The sequence below is a fragment of the Carassius auratus genome, chromosome 14, assembly GCF_003368295.1.
Source record: "Carassius auratus strain Wakin chromosome 14, ASM336829v1, whole genome shotgun sequence".
NCBI lineage: Eukaryota > Metazoa > Chordata > Actinopteri > Cypriniformes > Cyprinidae > Carassius > Carassius auratus.
The window spans coordinates 28,326,122-28,345,559 of record NC_039256.1 but is presented as its reverse complement, the minus strand read 5'-3'; the positions used below and the strand labels follow the sequence as shown (position 1 = coordinate 28,345,559).

Here is a 19,438-nt window from a genome sequence, read left to right as displayed (position 1 = left end):
GATCTACCAAGGATCTGTCCCTGCTGAAGATGGTAAATAGCTTAATAAAGGGCCCTTAAATAAACAGGTAATTATGGAAAAGCACTCTGAAAAAAGAAAAGAAAAGAAAAACAGCCTTTTCTGGAGGATCTTATTTTCTTAAGAACCTGTGGCTGAACCAGTAAACTCTACAAATCTCAATATGGAAGCGAAAAAGAGGAAAGTTCACAACATGAGAATGTGTTGGATGACATTTCTACTTGTCTAGACAATCTGAAAAGTGAGAGGATCAAATGCAGTCAAGATGTTAAAATGATTCCTGTACGTTCTGTTTAGAGAGATTAATATATTTCCTGATGATTATGCTCTACCTCTGACACTGATTCCAACCACAATGTCCTGCATCCAACGGCCTCCTCAGCCTGTTCCATCTGTTCAACTTTCACAAACTTTACATCCTCCACAACCAGCCAACTTCACACCAGCTACGGTTTTATTTGCTCTACTAGTCTGTCTGTGTTTGTTTTCTCTTGAGATCCTTTTCTACAAGCCAGGTTTTGTTTGTCACGTGAATTTTGTGATGTTAAGATAAAGATATATATTTTTGTGAGTTGTATAGACTATGGGTGTCAAACAAAAAGCAAAAGTATGTCATGAGATTGGGACAAAGGTGCCATATGATGTCCGCCAACACTACGTGAACCTTTTGTGGATGAGTTCCTGAAATCATCTGTGACTGTGTCTAAAAAAAATAATGCACTTTTTTTAATGCCCTGATTACGTTTTGTCGCGTATGTTTTTCCAGCCGCACCCATTTCAGTGCTCTAGGCTCTGGCAGAAGAAAAAAATGTTTATGACCGTAGTATCAATAAGCTGGAGTATCTGAGCATTGCTGTCAACGTGCTTAGGAGACTTAGAAGCCAAAACCTCTTTCCTGCCAAAGGTTCATCTGTTATTTTTATGCATGTGCTTTTGCTCAAATTACAGAAACGTTTGTTTACTCCACTGTACACTCCTATCAGGTCACCCTCCTTATATGTACTTACAGCTCCCAGTGAGCGAGATCAGCATGTGTCTAGAGGCAATGTACCACTAAACACTCAAGCACTTCAGGGACCCGGTAAGAGCTGGCTCTCATTTCAGGGTCAAACTAGAGTGCTCACCTCTGTTGCTATAACTCTCTTTTTGGCTTTGTTTTTTAAAATGGAGTTTATTTTCATATGGTGCCGTTTATATGTAGTGCTAATTAAAAATATATATTTTTACATTGTCTTAACCCCTGCGAAGGTGCCTTAGGGAGTTGCTTGCTTTATGTATGGGACTATAAATGCATACACTACCATTCCAAAGTTTGTAATATTGTGAAATATAGCATTTCTTCTTATTTTGAATGTAACTATATATATATATATATATATATATATATATATATATATATATATATATATATATATATATATATATATATATATATATATTTGAATAACAAAACTCAAATTAAATGCATTCATGCTATTAGTCTGTTGCTATTACGTTGCCAGTGTGTTCATTACAGATTAATGATAATAATAATAATGATTTTTACTTTGTGCATGAATATAAGGGTGTTGTTTTACTGTTGCAGGTGATTTGAAGGATCATATTCTATCTAAGGACATGTTGCGAGTAAACAACTTCCCTCATTAACATAAAGATAGAGTTGATTTTGCTTTCCAGTATGGAGATCCCAAGAAGGGCATAAGTGACCGTAAAGTGAAGTGGTTCATACTCAAACATTTTTGAGCTGTGGCTTTCCAGTTCAGGTCACCATAGGATATTGTTATGGTTACAAGCATTTTTATTGTAAAGCAATATCTACTTTTTAATATAGATGAAGCTTTTAGGCTTTTGAAGCCTTTTAAATATTTAGGAATTCATTGGTAACAGCTTTGAAGAGAATCTGCTGTCGATGTGGAGCATTTTTTCTCTTTTGACAAAAGTGGTAAGCACACCTGCAGAGAGGAGCGTAACTACCGTTATGGAAAAGTCGTAGAGAATCGAGGTAAGAAAGGATTTGAGAGTCTCTAAAAATTACATTTTTATTTCTGGTATTATCTTCTCTGTGTGTGTTCTCTCATAGTGCCAGGAGGTGGTGTAAAGTTGTTGTGAGAATGCAGTTGGGTCTCCTGGATGCCAAGTGTTCAATGTATTATGATTTGTGTTAGAAGTTTACTCATACACTCATGCTTTGTTAGAGGGGCTGAAAACATATCACCTGGTTTGTCTGCACTCCTTTATGCCAAGATCTTTCCTTGAACTGGGTTTTCAGTGGTATTGTAGCATTTTACCAAGCCATTAACCCAATAACTTGAGTTGAAACGTTCACTGTTTACAGCTTCATATCCATGACGCAGTAAGCCTTCAGGGCTTTGTGAACAGTCTTCCTCAATCTTCAATGGCCAAAACATGTCCAGAAGTTTTTGCCCTTGACACACAAACAGTAAGGCTTATGTTATTCATAATAAAAAAGAACATAGAGGTACATTCATGTGATATTATATTAACTTAAATGTGTTTTGCCAGTTTTACACGACTCAAGGTCTGGAACTATCAAGAGTGACTCTTTTGTCAAGCGTGATAATGTAGTTGACTATAATACCAAGTGGGATGTTTTAATTTAATATTTTAAATTGGCAAACTAAAGAGCGAACAGTGCTTTAAATGTTGTAAATCACACCTTTTTATCCTGCTCAGGTTCTCCGGCATCAGCGAGGATGACGTGAAGGGTACCAAGTCATCATTGTGTGATGTACAAGCAGTGCTTTTGAGCTTTATTAATGCAGGCACAATTCTGATTGGCCATGGCTTGGAGAATGACTTTACTGCTCTAAAAGTGAGTTATAGTGGTATACTGTCAAGGTTTTTGAGCAATTTGTAGCTGGAATTCTGATGTAAACCTTTTCAACTTGGCATTGAAGTTTGTGGTAGAAGCTCTTAAGGATTGCATTTTGGTCGTTCCGCCATCTTCAGATTATTCACAGCACTGTGATCGACACCTCTGTGGTGTTTCCTCATCGACTGGGTCTGCCACACAAAAGAGAACTTAACAGTCTGACTGCAGACTATCTCTGGAGAATTATACAAGAGAGCGGCATGTTGGCGTGTTAAACGAATTTGTAAGAAATTACCATATGATCGAACATTGCTAAATCAGAAGCTGTAGCTTTTAGCTGGTCTCTGTTTGTGTGTGTGTGTGTGTGTATGTGTATATATATATATATATATATATATATATATATATATATATATATATATATATATATATATATATATATATACATAATAATACCACCTTTTTCCTCAACGCAGAAGTAAACCTATGGGTGAGACTTCCGTTTCATTAGCCGCTAAATAACGTGGAGAATAACAACGTGAAGTAAACAGTAAAACTGTTTGCAGTACAAACCAGTGTGTTCTTAATTAAGATAACAGATTAAAATAATATGATAGGACACATCAATTGTCAATATCAAGCAGCAAAACAAACTATTTTGTACAGCTAAAAATAGCAGGATGCAAATGAGACCGGAAGCTAGACCCATAGAATTTGCACCCATTTTTACGTCAGGAAAAAGGTGGATACACTACACACTGACTAAAATTCCAAAAGTGAAAAAGCATAATAGGAACTCTTTAGGTCTTTGCTCCAAAGCACTCAAGATTTATGCTCAAAAACATTTAGATAATGAATGTTTTTATAACGTTTCAGATCATTTGCCATCTGTAGATAATCAAAACTTAGCAGTTAACCTAATTCTTGTAGCCAGTGATGAAATATTAAACCAAAAGGGCTTCTAGGTCTGGTCTTAGTCTCTATATATTGATCACTCAGAGTCTGACCCAAAATCAGAATCCATTCTAATGGGACTGAATCCTGAAAAGAACTGAATCCGGGACAAGGCTATTACTCTGAATTGACTTTTTAATGGCTCCTGGTGGAGTTTTACCTGCTGCTTGACTCTTTTGACAGGTGTTTGAGGGCCGTGGCTGCAGTGAAAAGCCAGTGTGAGGGCTGGTGAAACAGTGGGCTGACATGCCCGGGAGCAGTGCCAGGGCGCTGTTGGTGCTGCCCGGCTGGGCTCATGCTATACAAGTTGTGTGAGCGTGGCCCAACAGGCTGCTGGGAATGCCTCAGCGACAGCCCTGGACTACTGTACTATCATCCAGACGAACACTGCTCTTGGCACAGAGAGACACAAACCAGATGCTCCCCCTTCTAGCCGGGAATGTAAGAAAGTCTGTTTACATGGGGATTGATTTGTTTTTAGAAATGTTTTAAAGGCGTACAATCAATATAATATTAGTGTGATTGGATTTTTTTTTATTCTATATCTGCCTTACACAAATGCATTATATGTACATGAAGTACAACATGAAACCTAATAGAAATTTGAACAAATATATTAACATGCAATTAAATCTATATCAATACGGGGAAATCAAATATGAATTATGAAATCAATATGAATGATTTTCCAAATTTCTTATTTATTTTTTACTTTGTAGGCCTGTATGTGTCATATTTTATAATTCCTCAAGGAGCGTCTAACCAAAACTACATTTGTGTTACTTAAAAAACAGACTTAAGAGCAGGCACAGCAGATATTAAGACTGTAAATATATATTTTCCTTCAATATTTTTAACCAGGTCTTCCCTAAAAACAGAATAACTTGTTACCCAGTGTCTTAATTTGTAAGACAAATGACCATGTGATACTATGTTAATTAACTGAAGACATTAATTCATTTGGGCTAATTGAATGGCACAGGAAAAATCAGTCAAAATCTAAAGTGTGTTGTGTTCCTTGAAAACCCACCGAAGGTTAATTAGTTTAACCTTAGAATCAATGAAATGAAGGAGAAAGAAAGACCAACCTTAAAACCTTTTGATTATGTTCCTATTCATAAGATGCTATTCAAAAAAAGTATTTTGTATTTTTTGGGGGTGATGTGATCCTGTGTTCGCGTTCTGCATGAGAGAATATTTCAAACCAGATATGTGCAGAATCCTTGACTGTTAACTTTCAGCACAAAGCAGAAAAAAAAACCAAGCCAAATGTATTTATTTATTTATTTATTTTGAATATCCAGGCCATTCGCCCCCACACCAGACACTGAAGCATCAGAAAACTGGTAGCAACTTCAAAAATTACTTTTTTAGCTCTGAACCCAACTGCTAGCATGCAGCCTGCTGAGTAGGAGATAAACAAGCTAGTGTCTCAAAAGTTTACTATAAACTATTGGCCTGGCGTTTTCAGCTGGATGAGCACATTTATGATGGATGTCGTCTTTGGACATAATTTTGACATGGTGTGAAAAATATTTCTTTGATTCTCAATAGTGTAAATATGCAGACTTTTCCCCGTATTCAAATAAAGACATGTCATTTTGCATGGCATATCATTATAATGTTGAATAATTATACTCAATAATCCAAAATAAATTCAAATCATTAGTGTACACTGTCAGGATCATAAATATTATTTTAGAAAAAAAGGTGCTGCTGCCACCTATTGTTCCATTGTTGCACCCAGCTCCATGATAATTATATTTCCTGCAAAAGAGTGCAATAATGTGTTGTAACACCAATCACCCTACACTCCTAAATTTTAGCTCTGGATATATGGTATTGCATTGAATAGTATTGTGCTGTTTAGAGTTAGATTAGTAAATAGCACTGTAAGAAATTATATATATATATATATATATATATATATATATATATATATATATATATATATATATATATATATATATATATATATATTATGCTATTTATAAAAGTTTGTTAATGGGTTTTTGCCTTTAATGACAAGATCACTGAGAGCAATATGAACATTTGAGGAACGAAGGGGGTAAACAACATGATCCGAAACGGCATCTCCAAGAGGACAACTGCTCACATCAGGAGCATGTGCACTATCTACTTTGTCATAAGTTTGTGACACTTACACATTCAAACCCTGAGGAGGCCAGTATTTATTCCATAGATTTTGTTATGATTATTATAATTTTTTTATTATTATTTATTTAGTAGGAGTAAACTATCAGAATTTTTGTCTGTTTCATGTCAGTTTCACTTTTCTTTTCTTTTTTTATAAAATAAGCATTAATGATTCATTAGTGACTCTATTTAGGTTCACATGCCTTATAAACCAATCCAGTTATAGCCTTGATATCATCGGATTACTTTTTGAGTTGTACATCAGTCATTCACAGTTTGCGGTTATCATAAGATGTGAATGAGCAGTAGTGCAAAAAAAAAAAAAAAAAAACTAAAAACCAAATCCTTCCTACAGGCAAAATTGGCTGTGACCTCTCTAGTGAAACAGTATTTTTGTTTCATCGTAAACCCTGAAATTAATTTTTTATGGAAAACACATTGAAGATTAGACAGTTCATTAAGCAATAAGCTGTTTCCTCAACTCACTGAAGCTATTTTCTATACAGACATCAATTGTCAAAATAAATAAAAAATAAAAAAAACCTTTTCCAGTGTACTACTGAATTGTTGTAGTTTTTTTAACCTGGAAGGACTAAGGGCTAACCTTGGAAACTCACCCAGGCGAATGGCTCTGTGTATACTCCAATTGGTTGCCTGACCACATGAATGACAGCATCAGTCAAAACACTGCAATCAACACACTCACATAGTTGTATATATACAGTCACAGTTGAAGTAAAGCGCCTACTCAAACACTCCCCAAGCGTTCCGTCGTGCCTCCAGATTGTCAGGATTCCCACTGAGCTACACCCCTTATCTGACACATCTTATGGATCATGCTATAGGTGGGTGTGGCCTGTGTGGTCATCGATAGATGAAAGATTTCTGAAGCATTCAACCTGTGTGACTGACAGCTTTTTTTGCAAACAATGGCTCATTCAAAAAATGTGCGCCAGTGGTGGCATTTCTGCAAAATATACTTTTGACTCTTGCATGGTTCACGAAACTTATGAAAGTCATGTTACCAACTTCCTTACGCATAACTGATAATGTTAACAAAAGCAAATGTGAGATAAATTTGCAAAGCATGCCACTTTAATTAGCTTCTACACGTCTTTGCTCTTTTATCATGACTTGTGTTTGACTGTACTTGTACCCAAGCAATGCTGGACCAGGTGAGTTAACATCAAGTTTACTAGAAAAGCCATGCATATGGAGCTGGTCATGTGATGCAAATGTGAAAATGTTTTTTTTTTTTTTGAAATTATGCACAATGGTGATAGAATTTTGAGGTCATAACAGTATTATAGAAGCAATTGTGTAAAAGTAAATCTTTATTCATTGATAATCTGTAATCATAATTTTTGTGTGAAAATGAACAAATGTGAAAACAACAACAACAACAGCAACTTTGTTGCTTTTTTGACAGCTGATATCAATTAGATGATAATTTCTGTATCTACATTGATCTTACTGTACATGAAGATTTGCAAAGTCAAACATTAAGTAAGGCAACCCGGTGAGCAGCCCTGCCTCCATACAGTGATTCTGTGTCTGTCTGTGCCCCCGCTCTGTTTGTTTTCTCATTCCAGACCTGAACAGGGATCTCTCGTTGCTTGGCTTGCTGCAGTTCCCTAATGCCCTCAGATCCAGCCATCTGACAAGGGTGAAGTGAGGAAGCCTGGGAAATATTGATGTTGAGACAATTTGAGAGGAGAACGTGAAGGTAGAAGAGAGCGAGGCGATGGAATGGAGGAAAAAGGGAGGTGGAAGGGGGGCTTCCAGTAGACAGACACTCCTCTAAGCAGCTTTTCCTCTGGAGGAAGGGTTGCATGAGGTCACAGAGGGATTACACTTTTGGCAAACAGGAGGGAGCTCCTCTCACTCAGGCTTTTGCAGCAGCCAAAGACTGCAACTCCCCCATGACTCGAACCCGGCTGTAATAAAGCCAAGGCCGTCTTGAACCTACAAACAAAAAAGCCAACAGCCTATCGATTGCCTGCCGCCAACTTTCACTCGCCTGTGTCGAAAGGTCACCTCGGCATAGACAAGCTCCAAGCAAGGCTGAGTAAAAAAAAAAAAAAAAAAAAACCTTTACTCTTTCAAACTAGACACATTTTGGGTTTGAACACTAAATTTTTAATCCCTGAACCTATTATATAAATATTCGAGAGGATTACAGTTGCAGTACTCTCTTCCTTAAAAAAAAAATATCAGATGCTTTTCTGTTTTCTCTCTCTAAACTCAGTAGTAGAAACTGATACAGCCTTAAAATAAAATATGATTGCTGTAGTCAAGTGTCTGTATGACTAAATTAGCCGGTATCTGGCAGAGAGATACAGTGTGACCTCATCACCCTGGAGACCCACTTAATCAACTTTCCCTTTCCAGCAGAGGTCAAGCTAAGCAGAGGCTCTTGCTGGCCTCCAGCCCTGCTTTGATGTTAATTAAGATGCGCTAGAACATGGAGAGGATTCATTAAAGCCAGAGCCAATCTAGTGGCACAAAGCTCCAACATGGTGGACTTAAACCACCTCGAAGGTGACATCCTCCAGACTCGGACACACATCAAACCCCAGCTTGTTGTTCGTCTCGGTACAGTGACCCATAGTTCATTTCCGTCTAAACATGTGATTGGATGTTTGCTGTTACCTTGCATGGGTGTTGAAAGCATAGCAGCACATGCCTCACCTCGGTCACAGTAGGTATTAAGCGATAAGCTGTTCATTACTGTAAAACAAATGTATATATATATATTTTATTTGAGTCCATCAATTGGGTTTGAAAGTAAAAATCCCAGTCGTTTTCTCCACAGGTAAACTGATTTTGAATGTTAACTTATAAACCTTTGAAGACAGATTTACTTTGAGCTCCAAAGTTGTTAATCGATTAAAAAGCCTTTGTTGAAGCCATCAGTCTGCATGATTTACTTTTTAATAATAGTGTAAACATTCTGAGTAATTCTTGGAAACAAGCAAATTGCATCAAAAGTACATATCTCTGTATATACTGGATTTTTTTTTTTTTTTTATCTAATTAAAGATGGTCTTGTCTTGTAACCCCCCCCCCCACCTTACAGCTGGTTGGTTGGTTCATATCTTAAATCCTTGAGAAAATATAGTTCCAGGATAAAGGCTGCTGAAAAAGTGGGCAGCACCATTGCACTCTGTAAGACCCTATATCAACATTTTACAGTTCATTATGCAGACTTCTTCTCTTTGCATTTAAGATACTAATTTTTCAAATGGAATTTAGACCCTAACTGAACCTCACGACAGAATAACTCGTAATAAATTAATCAAACCTCTGGCTGTATATGGATGTAAGGGAAGAAATCCATACAGATTGCCTGCCTCCGCCGGCATTATGGAGCAAGCCTGAGAGGGAGAGATGTCGTCCAAGGTGCTTCATAGCTCTGGGGCTAACAGTGATGAATGGAGCTCTTAATTTCGGCAAACACTTTATCTCTGCTTCATCTGTTTTCATTAGGCAGGACCAACCTTTGGCTTGGACGGAAGGTGGAGAGCGCTTCACTTTTTTTAGGCACAGGCAACCTCTTTTTTAGATGCCAAGGGTTAGAGTCATGGTCCTGTTGTAATCAGGAATTCAGGAAGGTTTTGGGACCTAAGACAAAGTCTGAGAGGTATCTCAAGATACGTACACTGATCAGCCACAACATTAAAACCACTGACAGAGGAAGTGAACAACATTGATTTTGTAGGGTGTTTCCATTATGCATTGGTTAATACCTACCAACAATGGTCCAGGGAAGTACAACCAGTGAACTGGTGTCAGGGTCATGGGGCCAAGACTCATTGATGCACATGAGTAATGGAGGCAGATCACCCAGAAGAGCTACTGTAGCTCAGATTACTTTTAAAACATAATTATGCTGGTCATGATAGAAAGGTGTCAGAACACAGTGTGTTGCAGTTTGCTGTGCATGGGGTTGCACAGCCACAGAATGCCATTAAAGCCGCCAACGTAAGTGACTACAATGGGCATGCAAGCATCAGAATTGGACCATGGAGCAATGCAAGAAGGTTGCCTGTTCTGATGAATTATTTCTTTTAGATCAGGTGGATATCTGGGTTCGGGGGCATTGTTACCTGAGGAAGAGATTGCAGCAGGATGCACTATGCAGGGTTTCTGCAGGTTTTATGAAGGTAATTTTAAGACTTTTTAAAAGACTTTAATATTCAGTATTTTTGTCAACATGCATTTACTGGAGACTCAACATGACATAGGAAGAGAAATTTATCAAATATCATGAACCCAGGAAGCATCACCATGAATCAATCAAGAAATAACTTGCTTTAAACAAGAACACATAAATGATCCTGCTTTCTTAAAACTCATAGAATCATAATTATGAGGTATTGTGAAATAAAAATAAAATAAAATTTAGATTTTTATGTCAATACTATTTATCTATAATTGTGACTCTTTGTAAAAGTTTTTTATTTTATTTTATTTTATTTTATTTTATTTTATTTTTTTACGTGGTAGAAATTGGCTTCGATACAAATCCCAGCTTACCTGGTATACGCACCTTGGACTGATGTCACTTCCTGTGTCCTGTATTTTGTGCCATTTTAACAACTTTTATTTTGTACCTGAATAATACAAATGCTGGTTATGCAAGCTGAAGACATCAAAACACACACTGATAAAACAGACATCAAGACCTTTATGGTAATATGAGATGTAAGCTTTACTTTCAAATCCTGTTACATTTAGAACTGGCAATTTGAACATAAAGAATGCAAAACCGAGAAAACCAAAATACAAAACAAAATAAAAAGTACAAATGGTCTAATTACCAGTCATTGTCACAAACAACCCTGTACAGCCTTAAGAATGAAGTAATAAAAAAGCTTTATACAGCACATTACAAGTTTACTGGGTGCCAAATAAGAAAGAAACAAAATGATACTTGAGCCTTATTGAGTTGTAGAGTACAGCAAGAGATAAAGCAAACAGATTGTGCAGAATAACCCGCAAAGCTAAACGCAAAACGAGTTGGTCTTCTTTTTTTTCGGACCAAAAAAAAAAAAAAGTAAGTGCTACAAACTAGAGATCAAGAGCAATTACATGCATCTTTTGAAGTGCTAAAAAGGTAGTCAGTCTTGTTGGATGCGCAATGATGCTAAAACAAAAAATGCTGCTCCTTGCAATTAGGCAAACAGAACGCCAAGTATTAAGTATTTATAAAAACTGGTATTGGAACAGCAAGCGATCCCTGTTGCACTCCTCTTGCCCACACAACTGAGCAAGAGAGCAGCAGCCACGTTCTTCTACATGATGAATACTTGGTGTTCCAAGGCAGATGGACAAAAGGATGTTGCCCAATGGACATTCCATTTGAATTCACTCTATCAAAATGGGTCCCGAGGATCAGTTTCACTTCCTCTCAGGCTCTCGGGCACTCCTTGCCACCAAGTGGCACTAGAGCATAAAAGATAATGGGTTAAGCAGGAGCTTTATTATCAAGCAAAGAAGCTCCACTTAAAATACAACATACCATTAGACTGCATGCTGGGCATCTACATGAAATGAAAAATAAATGATACCATGAGAGCAAAAGAATATAAGTATAAAATAAGGATACTGTGCGGGGCCAAGAAACTGTCTACCATCTTTTAATGTCTGCATTTTATTTATAAATTGGCCTTAAATACAGAATTTGTATTGGGCAATGGTTAAGTTAAAGGAGAATAAACTTAAGAAGAATTATCTCTTAGCGCTTCAAGGTTGAACTATCAAAGTAATGCTGCAACTCGTTTCCTTTTAAAATGTCTAAGGTCAGCTGCATTCGAAAACTTTTGTGTACCTGCCTCGACTGACCTTAACAGGCTACGTTTTTATCCTTGTCCCTTATCTGCTATTCTCGCATGAATGAAGGCGGGAGAGCATTCTACATCTATGATGGATAACATTGAAATTATTGATCAGATCCCATTGGCTGGATAAAAACGGACTGTTTGGTTGAAATGCATCTTTCGTCGAATAAAGTATTTTAGGACCTCAAGTTTGAACTTTGTACATGTTTTTCAATACATGCAAAGGAGAATCTGTTTATTTGGACCAATATATTATCCAAGCTAATTAATCAACCAGTTCTTGGTCATATTGAGTTTATTGGTATCGGTTTATTGGTGTTTGGTTACTAAACCAAACACATACTAAATTACTCTTTTAGCACCAATTAAAGTTTCCTAAATTCTAAATTCGTAAAATAAATCCATCTATCCAATAACTAAGCAAAGTGCTCGTCAAAAATCAATCTGTTACCGCCAATGTTACAGTTTATCTGTTTTGAACATGAATTCAACTGTGTTTGGATCGAAAATTATTTTTTCCAGGGCTCGCCAACATAATGGGCAGTAAAACCTATGGATGTCTTCCATTTTAGAGCATTGAATAGACCTGCGTTCTGATACATTGTTTAGAAAAGTGCATTTTTTTTACAGCACTGTGCAAAACCACTGTTAAAAATTTAGCCTGGTCCTTTGGTGTCCAGGGTGGATTTTGAAGTCAGCTGTCCGTATTATACATGCCATATGATCCATCAAAACAGAGCAGTCTGCTGTTTGGCAAATACCAAAAGGAAAAAGGCTTAGAATTTGTAGTGTCAACCACTATAGCAGACAAAAAAAAAAAAAAGTGCCTTAAGTAGCATTGAGGTTATTTGAGGCAGTCGAAATAATTGGCATCAAGAATGTTTTCTATTGGGTGTAAGTGCTTTTTTTTGAAACATTTCAAAATTTTAAGTGCAATTAAAATTCAAAACACTGAGAGGGGAACATAGAATTATGCTACCATGTTTGCCCACATATGGAAAGCCATGCTTCCAAAGATCAAAATAATGGCTGCCTCCACATTGCACTTGAGAGCCATTTTCTAATGGGTTTCTCATAATAGCTTGTTAGTACAGGATATATATTTTGATACATATATTTGTATTTTACATTTCAAAGGCTCTTTCAAATTAAAAGTAACAATAATAATAAAAAACAAGAAGAAGAACAAAAAATGTAAGACACAGAAGGCCACCGAGATACCATTGTTTGTCCATGATCTCACTTACCACAATCCAGCTACCTCTGTATCATTCTAACATTGACCAACAGAAATTACATTCATTCAAGTCATTTTGGAACAGGTTTTTTCTTTTCTTTTTTTTCTTTTTTTACACACAAAATTACAAAAGAGCTCCAAAAAGCACCATTGAATCGGCCATTGTGACAGAATAATTGGGTCTTTCCCAAAAACCGGTCACCTCATACATCTCATTAAACGTACAGGTGCGTATTATATATGTTAGCTATGCACAGGGCGCTTGACTGGTCACTTATATCTCATGCCCACCTCGGTCAGCTATGGCACAATCTGTAGCGACCAAAAGTATGGTGAAGATAATTGAAGGGCGGCATCATGGGTTGGCGACCACTGCAGGAGTGGTAATGATTGCTTTTGAAATTAGCGTGGCTTGTATTAAGAAATGCCATCAGCTGCACCTCACAGGTGTCGTAAAAGGCCTTATGCTTGTTACTGAGGCAAGATTAAGATTTGCAGATAGTCTGGCCATTCAGCAAAACCAGTCAATGCTTACAGGTGTGGGGGATAAAAGAAAAGGAATACTACAAAACTATGTACAGCTCGATAAATTAACAAGTGCATGGTCTGAGGCTTTGCTTTGGAAACAAGACTCAAATGATAACAATCCGTTTCATTGGTTTTTGCCGTGCCATATACTGTATACCCCAAGATATTTCACACCGAGCCCCTAAATGACTTCAAAAAACAATTGCAACACATAGCGAACATGCTTTCGTATTCCTGACAAAATGCACAAAAAAAGCTTAGCGCTTGCAAACTTTTATGTTCCGTTTCATTTTGCCCATCAAAATGAATACAAAACTTGTAATAGATAAAGCACTGTTATCGGATTCCAGGTCATTCACGATTTTTAGAGGAAAACGACCTCTTAAAAGAAAGAGCAACGATTGGATTGCGATAGAACAGAAATCAAAATTCTTTGAGTGTGAACAGCTTTTCCTCTGATAAATGGATGTTTTACTATCATTACTACACTTCAGGGCAGTATTTTAGCCTGCATGTGGAACAGTCAGTGGCTTCGGTGACTGATGATACAGGGCAACGGCGGGTGAAGGAGAAGAAGAAGGGACGAGGATGGTCAAATTGTCTTAGCTCTCTCTGTCAATCCCAGGTATGCCAGGAAGGAGTGTTTGAGTGTTGACTGCGAGGACGAGTTGGACCAGAATGCCGAGAAGGGCGGCGAGGAGTTTGAGGGCGAGGAGCTGTGGAATTTGAAGCGGCGGGCCGTAAAGAGCGTGGTGAGGGGGATGAGGTGAGCCAGGTCACAGTTCCTGTACTGTTCCAAGTAGCGGGTCGCCAATGTGGAGAACGTGCCATTGGCCGAGAGGTAGCGTGTGGTAGGGGCGCCGCCTTGCTGCTTGCTGGTGATCGACAGGGCGACGGACTGCAAGGCTTGAGAGGCGGACAGGTTCATGAGCGGACTGGTGCTCCCACTGTCCCCGCTCCCACTGCTGCTCCCTCCTCGATCCAAAAGGCCCTGGTATGGCGTACCTGGCCGAGCCTCACCTTCCTCGGCGCTCCCCTCCCCGCCTTGGTGCTTTTTAACATGGCGGCTGTAGACGAACGGGTGAGTGGTGGTGAATGGGCACTGGGCGCAACCGAAGGTCTGTCTCGGTGCGTGCTTGAGCCGCTTGTGGAGATTGAGATTGTCCTTGCGTTTGCAGCTGTAGCTGCAACGGTCGCAGTGGAAAGGCCGCTCGCCGGTGTGCACACGCACATGCTCGATGAGCTTGTTGGCTGTTTTGGAGAGGTAGCCGCATTGCTCGCACTTGTAGTGGTTGCCCAGGCGGTGAGCGCGCGTGTGCCTTTCCAGCTCTGCCTGATTGGCCCACACGGCTTGGCAGATGCGGCAGCGATACTCCATCTTGTAGTGCGTCTTCAGGTGGCCCTCCATGGCGGCTGGCCTGTTGGTGGAGTAGATGCATAGAGGGCACCTGGTCAAAGAGACAGGAGGAGTAGGGTGTAGGACACAGAGGTGGAAGACGTTTAATGATGCACCTCCTGAGTGAGAAAAACTCTGTTCTCTTAAATGAAATGAAGAACACACAGAATGGACAAAGGGAAGGGATGAAGGAGGCATTTAGTGTGTCTTACCCTCTGTTGTGTATATAAGCTACAGTCTGTGTGTATAGACTGCTACATGTGAGAGAAGGTGTGTGTGTGTTTGTGTGTATGGCTGTGTGGTTGCGGACAGGTTGGAATGGGAATCAGATGAAGGTAAATGAATAAATGAGTGGCACTTACATTTAAATAGCACCTTTCATCTGCTCAGGGCCCCAAAGCGCTTCACAAACCCTGCAGAACAGAATGACCTCAGAAAGCACACTGTGAAGGGCTCCTCTCTACCTCAACACTGAACTAGAGCGCTGTGAATCTCTCTCTCGCCCTGACTACAAAAAAAAAAAAAGAAAAAAAGCTCTAAAAGTTTTTGGTCACTTTTGGTTTTTGTGCTCTACGTTTTGAATCTGTATTGTGCAATGAGTCTGAAGTTTGTCTAAAATACCAAAGATCAGTTCACAGTTTGGGAACACCTTGTTTCACCAAGCTCAACTGCATAGTGAATACATTAATAACAAACAGTATATCAGATTAGTAAAGATAAACAGTGTTTTTAGAAAGAGCAGACACTGCCCCCAGTCTTCTTTTACAGTAAAAATATCTAAACATACCTAAAACAAAATAAGTTTCACTGAAAAGCTGTATGGCACTAAATTGTAAGATTTGTTTTCAGATATAAATACTGTTTTCAATATTCTATTGAGTTATGAAAAAGCTACCTCTGAGGAGTAACTTCAGTAAATTTATTGCTGCTTTTCTTGGTAACATCTATATGGGATTATGCAAATAGTATAGAATTAGCAGAGAATCCCCACAGAATATATGTCTAAAATAAGGACACTTAAGTACAGGTATTTATATACAAAAATATAGTCCAGTTCTAAACTATGACACCTTGTATGGAATATTCATAAGCAGACATTAATCCAGCTGGAGCCCTGCTGTGGGAGAAAGATCACGTCAATTATTTTTTTTATTTTTATATATAAATAAATAATTTTAAAAAACATGCAGTGATTTGTAAGCAGTCAGCTGTTATACATATACAGTAACATTAAAGCCGACCACACACACTTACGCCTCAGAGTCACTGAACAATTACAGATTCAAAATGTAAGAATTGCTTAAGATACTGACAAAGAAACACTCTGTGGGAATGCACATTATTGTTTGGAAATACAAAATATTGAATGGAGGATTTTTTATTTAATTGGTTTTCCCAGTGTTTTAATATAAGAGCTAACAAATAAAAAGAGAATAATAAACCAGCCCCTTTCGAATAGGTTTCCATCTGATACATTTTAAAATAATTGAAGGCCCGCCTTTATTCACAGTCCTCTTAAAATCATAATATTTAAAGGGGTATCATCTTTTTAAACATTTAATGGCAAATTGGGAATAGAAAATTGTCAAATGACACTTCTTGTTCTGGTTTCTATCATAACTGCGAATCAGGACTCCAAGTAAAGTACTGTCTGTACTTCTAACTTAGTAAAATACTGCTACTGATCTAAGTTTATTTTCCTCCTTTACCTGTGGTAATGGCTAAGCGCTCTAATGAGTGATAACTACAAACTATCAAATGTGTCTAGCATGGAAAAGCATAGCCATAAATGACAAGATGAGGCAATGAAATCTGAAATACATGACCTTAGCACATGAATTATGTATGTCAAACAACTAGACAAATACAACAGAAAATATCAAAGACTGGACTTTGTGTTGTTTCAAAAAAAAAAAAAAAAAGGCCCCAAACCAAAAGATCTTGTAAGTGTTTAGAAATTGGGTGTCTATTTGCCTTCAGATGATTATTCATTGTGTTTGAATGTGTTGTTGTAACTGTGGTGGCGGTTATGACAGGCTGAGAAAGAACAGTGTGAACTGTAGCATAATGGTCTTGGCAGTGGAGCTGCTTAACAGATGGACAAGTGCTGACTGGCTTGTTGTGATTTCTTCAGATATATTTTCACATGCGGGCCCAGACCTTTTCCAGTGATGTCTACCACAGGCTTTCTAAAGGAAGGGTCTCGTTCCTGAAAGTGCCTGTGATATGTGTGCTCACCTGCATAGAATTAGTATCCCTGACTGACAATAACTCTTGCAAAGTAGAATTACAAATGAGACATATGGGGAGTTCTATACTTCCACCAACACTGATGAGGAATGTAGGGAAATGATTTTATTATTCCTCTTGTAAGTGTGATTCAGCAAATTTAAGGTTCAAACCTTTTAGCAAAAGAATGTCCCAATTGTTTCCCAAAACTGCAAAAAAAAAAAAAATCATTATTTACTTACTATGCTGTTCAAAACGTGTATAATTTAATTATTTTCCATGGAACACGAAATATCACAAAATTTAAATCATTGTAATTCCAAAGAAAAAGACTTTAAATTCTTAAAAAAGCTTCAAAAGTATGAAAAAGAACAATAAAAGTGATCCAAGTGATTATATCCATCTATAGTCTTCTAAGGCTAAGTAAGGGAGAGACCACATTTTGTTATTCACACAAAATATTTCCTTCAAAAAACTGACTTTCACTACTTCTCTTACGAACTCTCATAACAGGAAAGCTAGGACATATATTAAAGCTCCAGTAGGTAACTTTTGTAAAAATATATTTTTTTACATATTTATTAAACCTGTCATTATTTCCTGACAGTAGAATATGAGACAGATAATAAGTGGAAAAATCAAGCTCCTCTGGCTCTTCCCAGTGGTCCTATCGCCATTTGCAGAAAATACATCACTCCCGTTAAGAAGCAACCAATCAGAGCTGCGGTCCGTAACTTTGTTTGTGTTCAAAATGTAGAAAAATGTATATAATAAGCGAGTACACCATGAATCCATTTTCCAAACCGTGTTTTTAGCTTGTCCTGAATCACTAGGGTGCACCTATAATAAGTGTTTATATTCGGACTATTTTAGATTACTTCGGGGGTAGCGCGGCGGAGTAACCCAGTACCTTTGTGATTCTTCATAGACATAAACAGAGATAGTTCAAGCTACGATGTTCTTCCGCAAGACGCAAGTAGTTCTGTTTATTAACCGCTAGAGCGTCAAAAGTTACCGACTGCAGCTTTAAGGTCTCCAATTGATGATCACTTAAATTATGGTCTGTTCCTTATAAAAAGAAAACGTATGTCTTCAGAAGACTAGGAATATAGTGCATGCTGTATGGACAGCTTATGATACTTTCATGCCTTTTTTGCATTCTTTTTAAAGTGTCCAAAAAAAGGTGTCCTGAGTTTCTTCCTTCTGTTGAACACAAAAGAAGATATTTTGTAGAATGTTGGAAACCGATCCATCAACTGTTTAGTTACTAACATTCTTCAAAACATATTATTTTGTGCACAGCAAAAGAAAAAAAAAAAACTCGTACAGGTTGATGCTGAGTTAATCATGACAGAATTTTCATTTTCAGGTGAACTATCCCCTTAATTGGTGAACTGTTCCTTTAAAAATATTAGCTGTTAAGTGCAGGTATAAGTAGGAAATTCAAATCTCTGACTCTATAGAGTGGTGTGCTCACATATGTTTCAGGCACCTTCAGGAACTCTGTCTATAACATGCTTCCACTGTATGCAGCGCCACAGAGAGGTTAAGCTGAAGCACTGCTCGATGAACTCATTTCTGGAACATCCTCTGTTGTGAATCCTCGAGCAGTGCTCCTGGATAGACTCTGTTTAAAATCTGTGCTGTGTCCTGTCTGAGGGGGTAGGGGCTGAGGTAGGGTGGGGGTGGGTTTTGTGAGATTGTGGGGAGGCACGTGCTGTACTTGCTTTCCTTACTTGAGCCCTCCGGCGGGGATGGTGTGGCACTTCTTGTGCTCCAGGAGCTGCTCGGGTGTCTTCATGAACTTGTGGCAGACGTCGCACTCGAACATGCGCGTGATCAGGTGGATCTGTAGGTGCCGCTCGTACATAGGGCGAGTTTTACACACAAAGTTGCAGAAGACGCATTCAAAGCCTAAGGAATGGGTCAGGAAGAGAGAGAAAAATGTTGTTATGTTGGTTATAAGGAACTGGATTGTCAATAAATTAGACGTTTAATCAACTTTACAACTCAAAAGATTTTCTTCAGGGCCACTAATCTAGATGTTGAACCTCTGTAGACCAAGGGACCCCCAAACCCAGACAGCAAGCATTTTCGGCCCAGAACCGGACCACATCTGGCCCGCATAAAATCCATGCCAAATGTGGGCCAGATCTGGGCCGAAACTGCTTGCTGTCTGGGAACAAGGATGTGGACAGCCATCTCAGGGAGCCTATCGTTTTTTTTTTTTTTCTCAAGGCATT

At 38.2% G+C, this 19,438-nt stretch overlaps 1 protein-coding gene and 1 pseudogene across 7 annotated transcripts in view; one reads left to right on the top strand and one right to left on the bottom strand.

Annotated features, from left to right (window-relative positions):
* The first annotated feature begins 295 nt into the window (after nucleotides 1–295).
* Nucleotides 296–3,126, top strand: LOC113113332 (RNA exonuclease 1 homolog; annotated as a pseudogene).
* A 7,525-nt stretch (nucleotides 3,127–10,651) lies between these two features.
* The window catches only part of LOC113114230 (zinc finger protein 827-like), a 70,615-nt gene continuing 61,828 nt past the window's right edge, over nucleotides 10,652–19,438 (bottom strand). For 2 of the 7 annotated variants that reach the window (XM_026281071.1, XM_026281069.1), the window contains exons 12-13: nucleotides 18,932–19,109; nucleotides 10,652–15,018 (exon numbers count right to left, since the gene is read on the bottom strand). In XM_026281071.1, the coding sequence (XP_026136856.1) occupies nucleotides 14,163–15,018; nucleotides 18,932–19,109 (1,034 nt within the window). In that variant the 3' untranslated portion in view covers nucleotides 10,652–14,162. Of the gene's footprint in view, nucleotides 15,019–15,328; nucleotides 15,475–18,922; nucleotides 19,110–19,438 lie in introns of all 7 variants that reach the window. The other 5 variants (XM_026281073.1, XM_026281072.1, XR_003293690.1 and 2 more) reach the window with 5 other exon arrangements.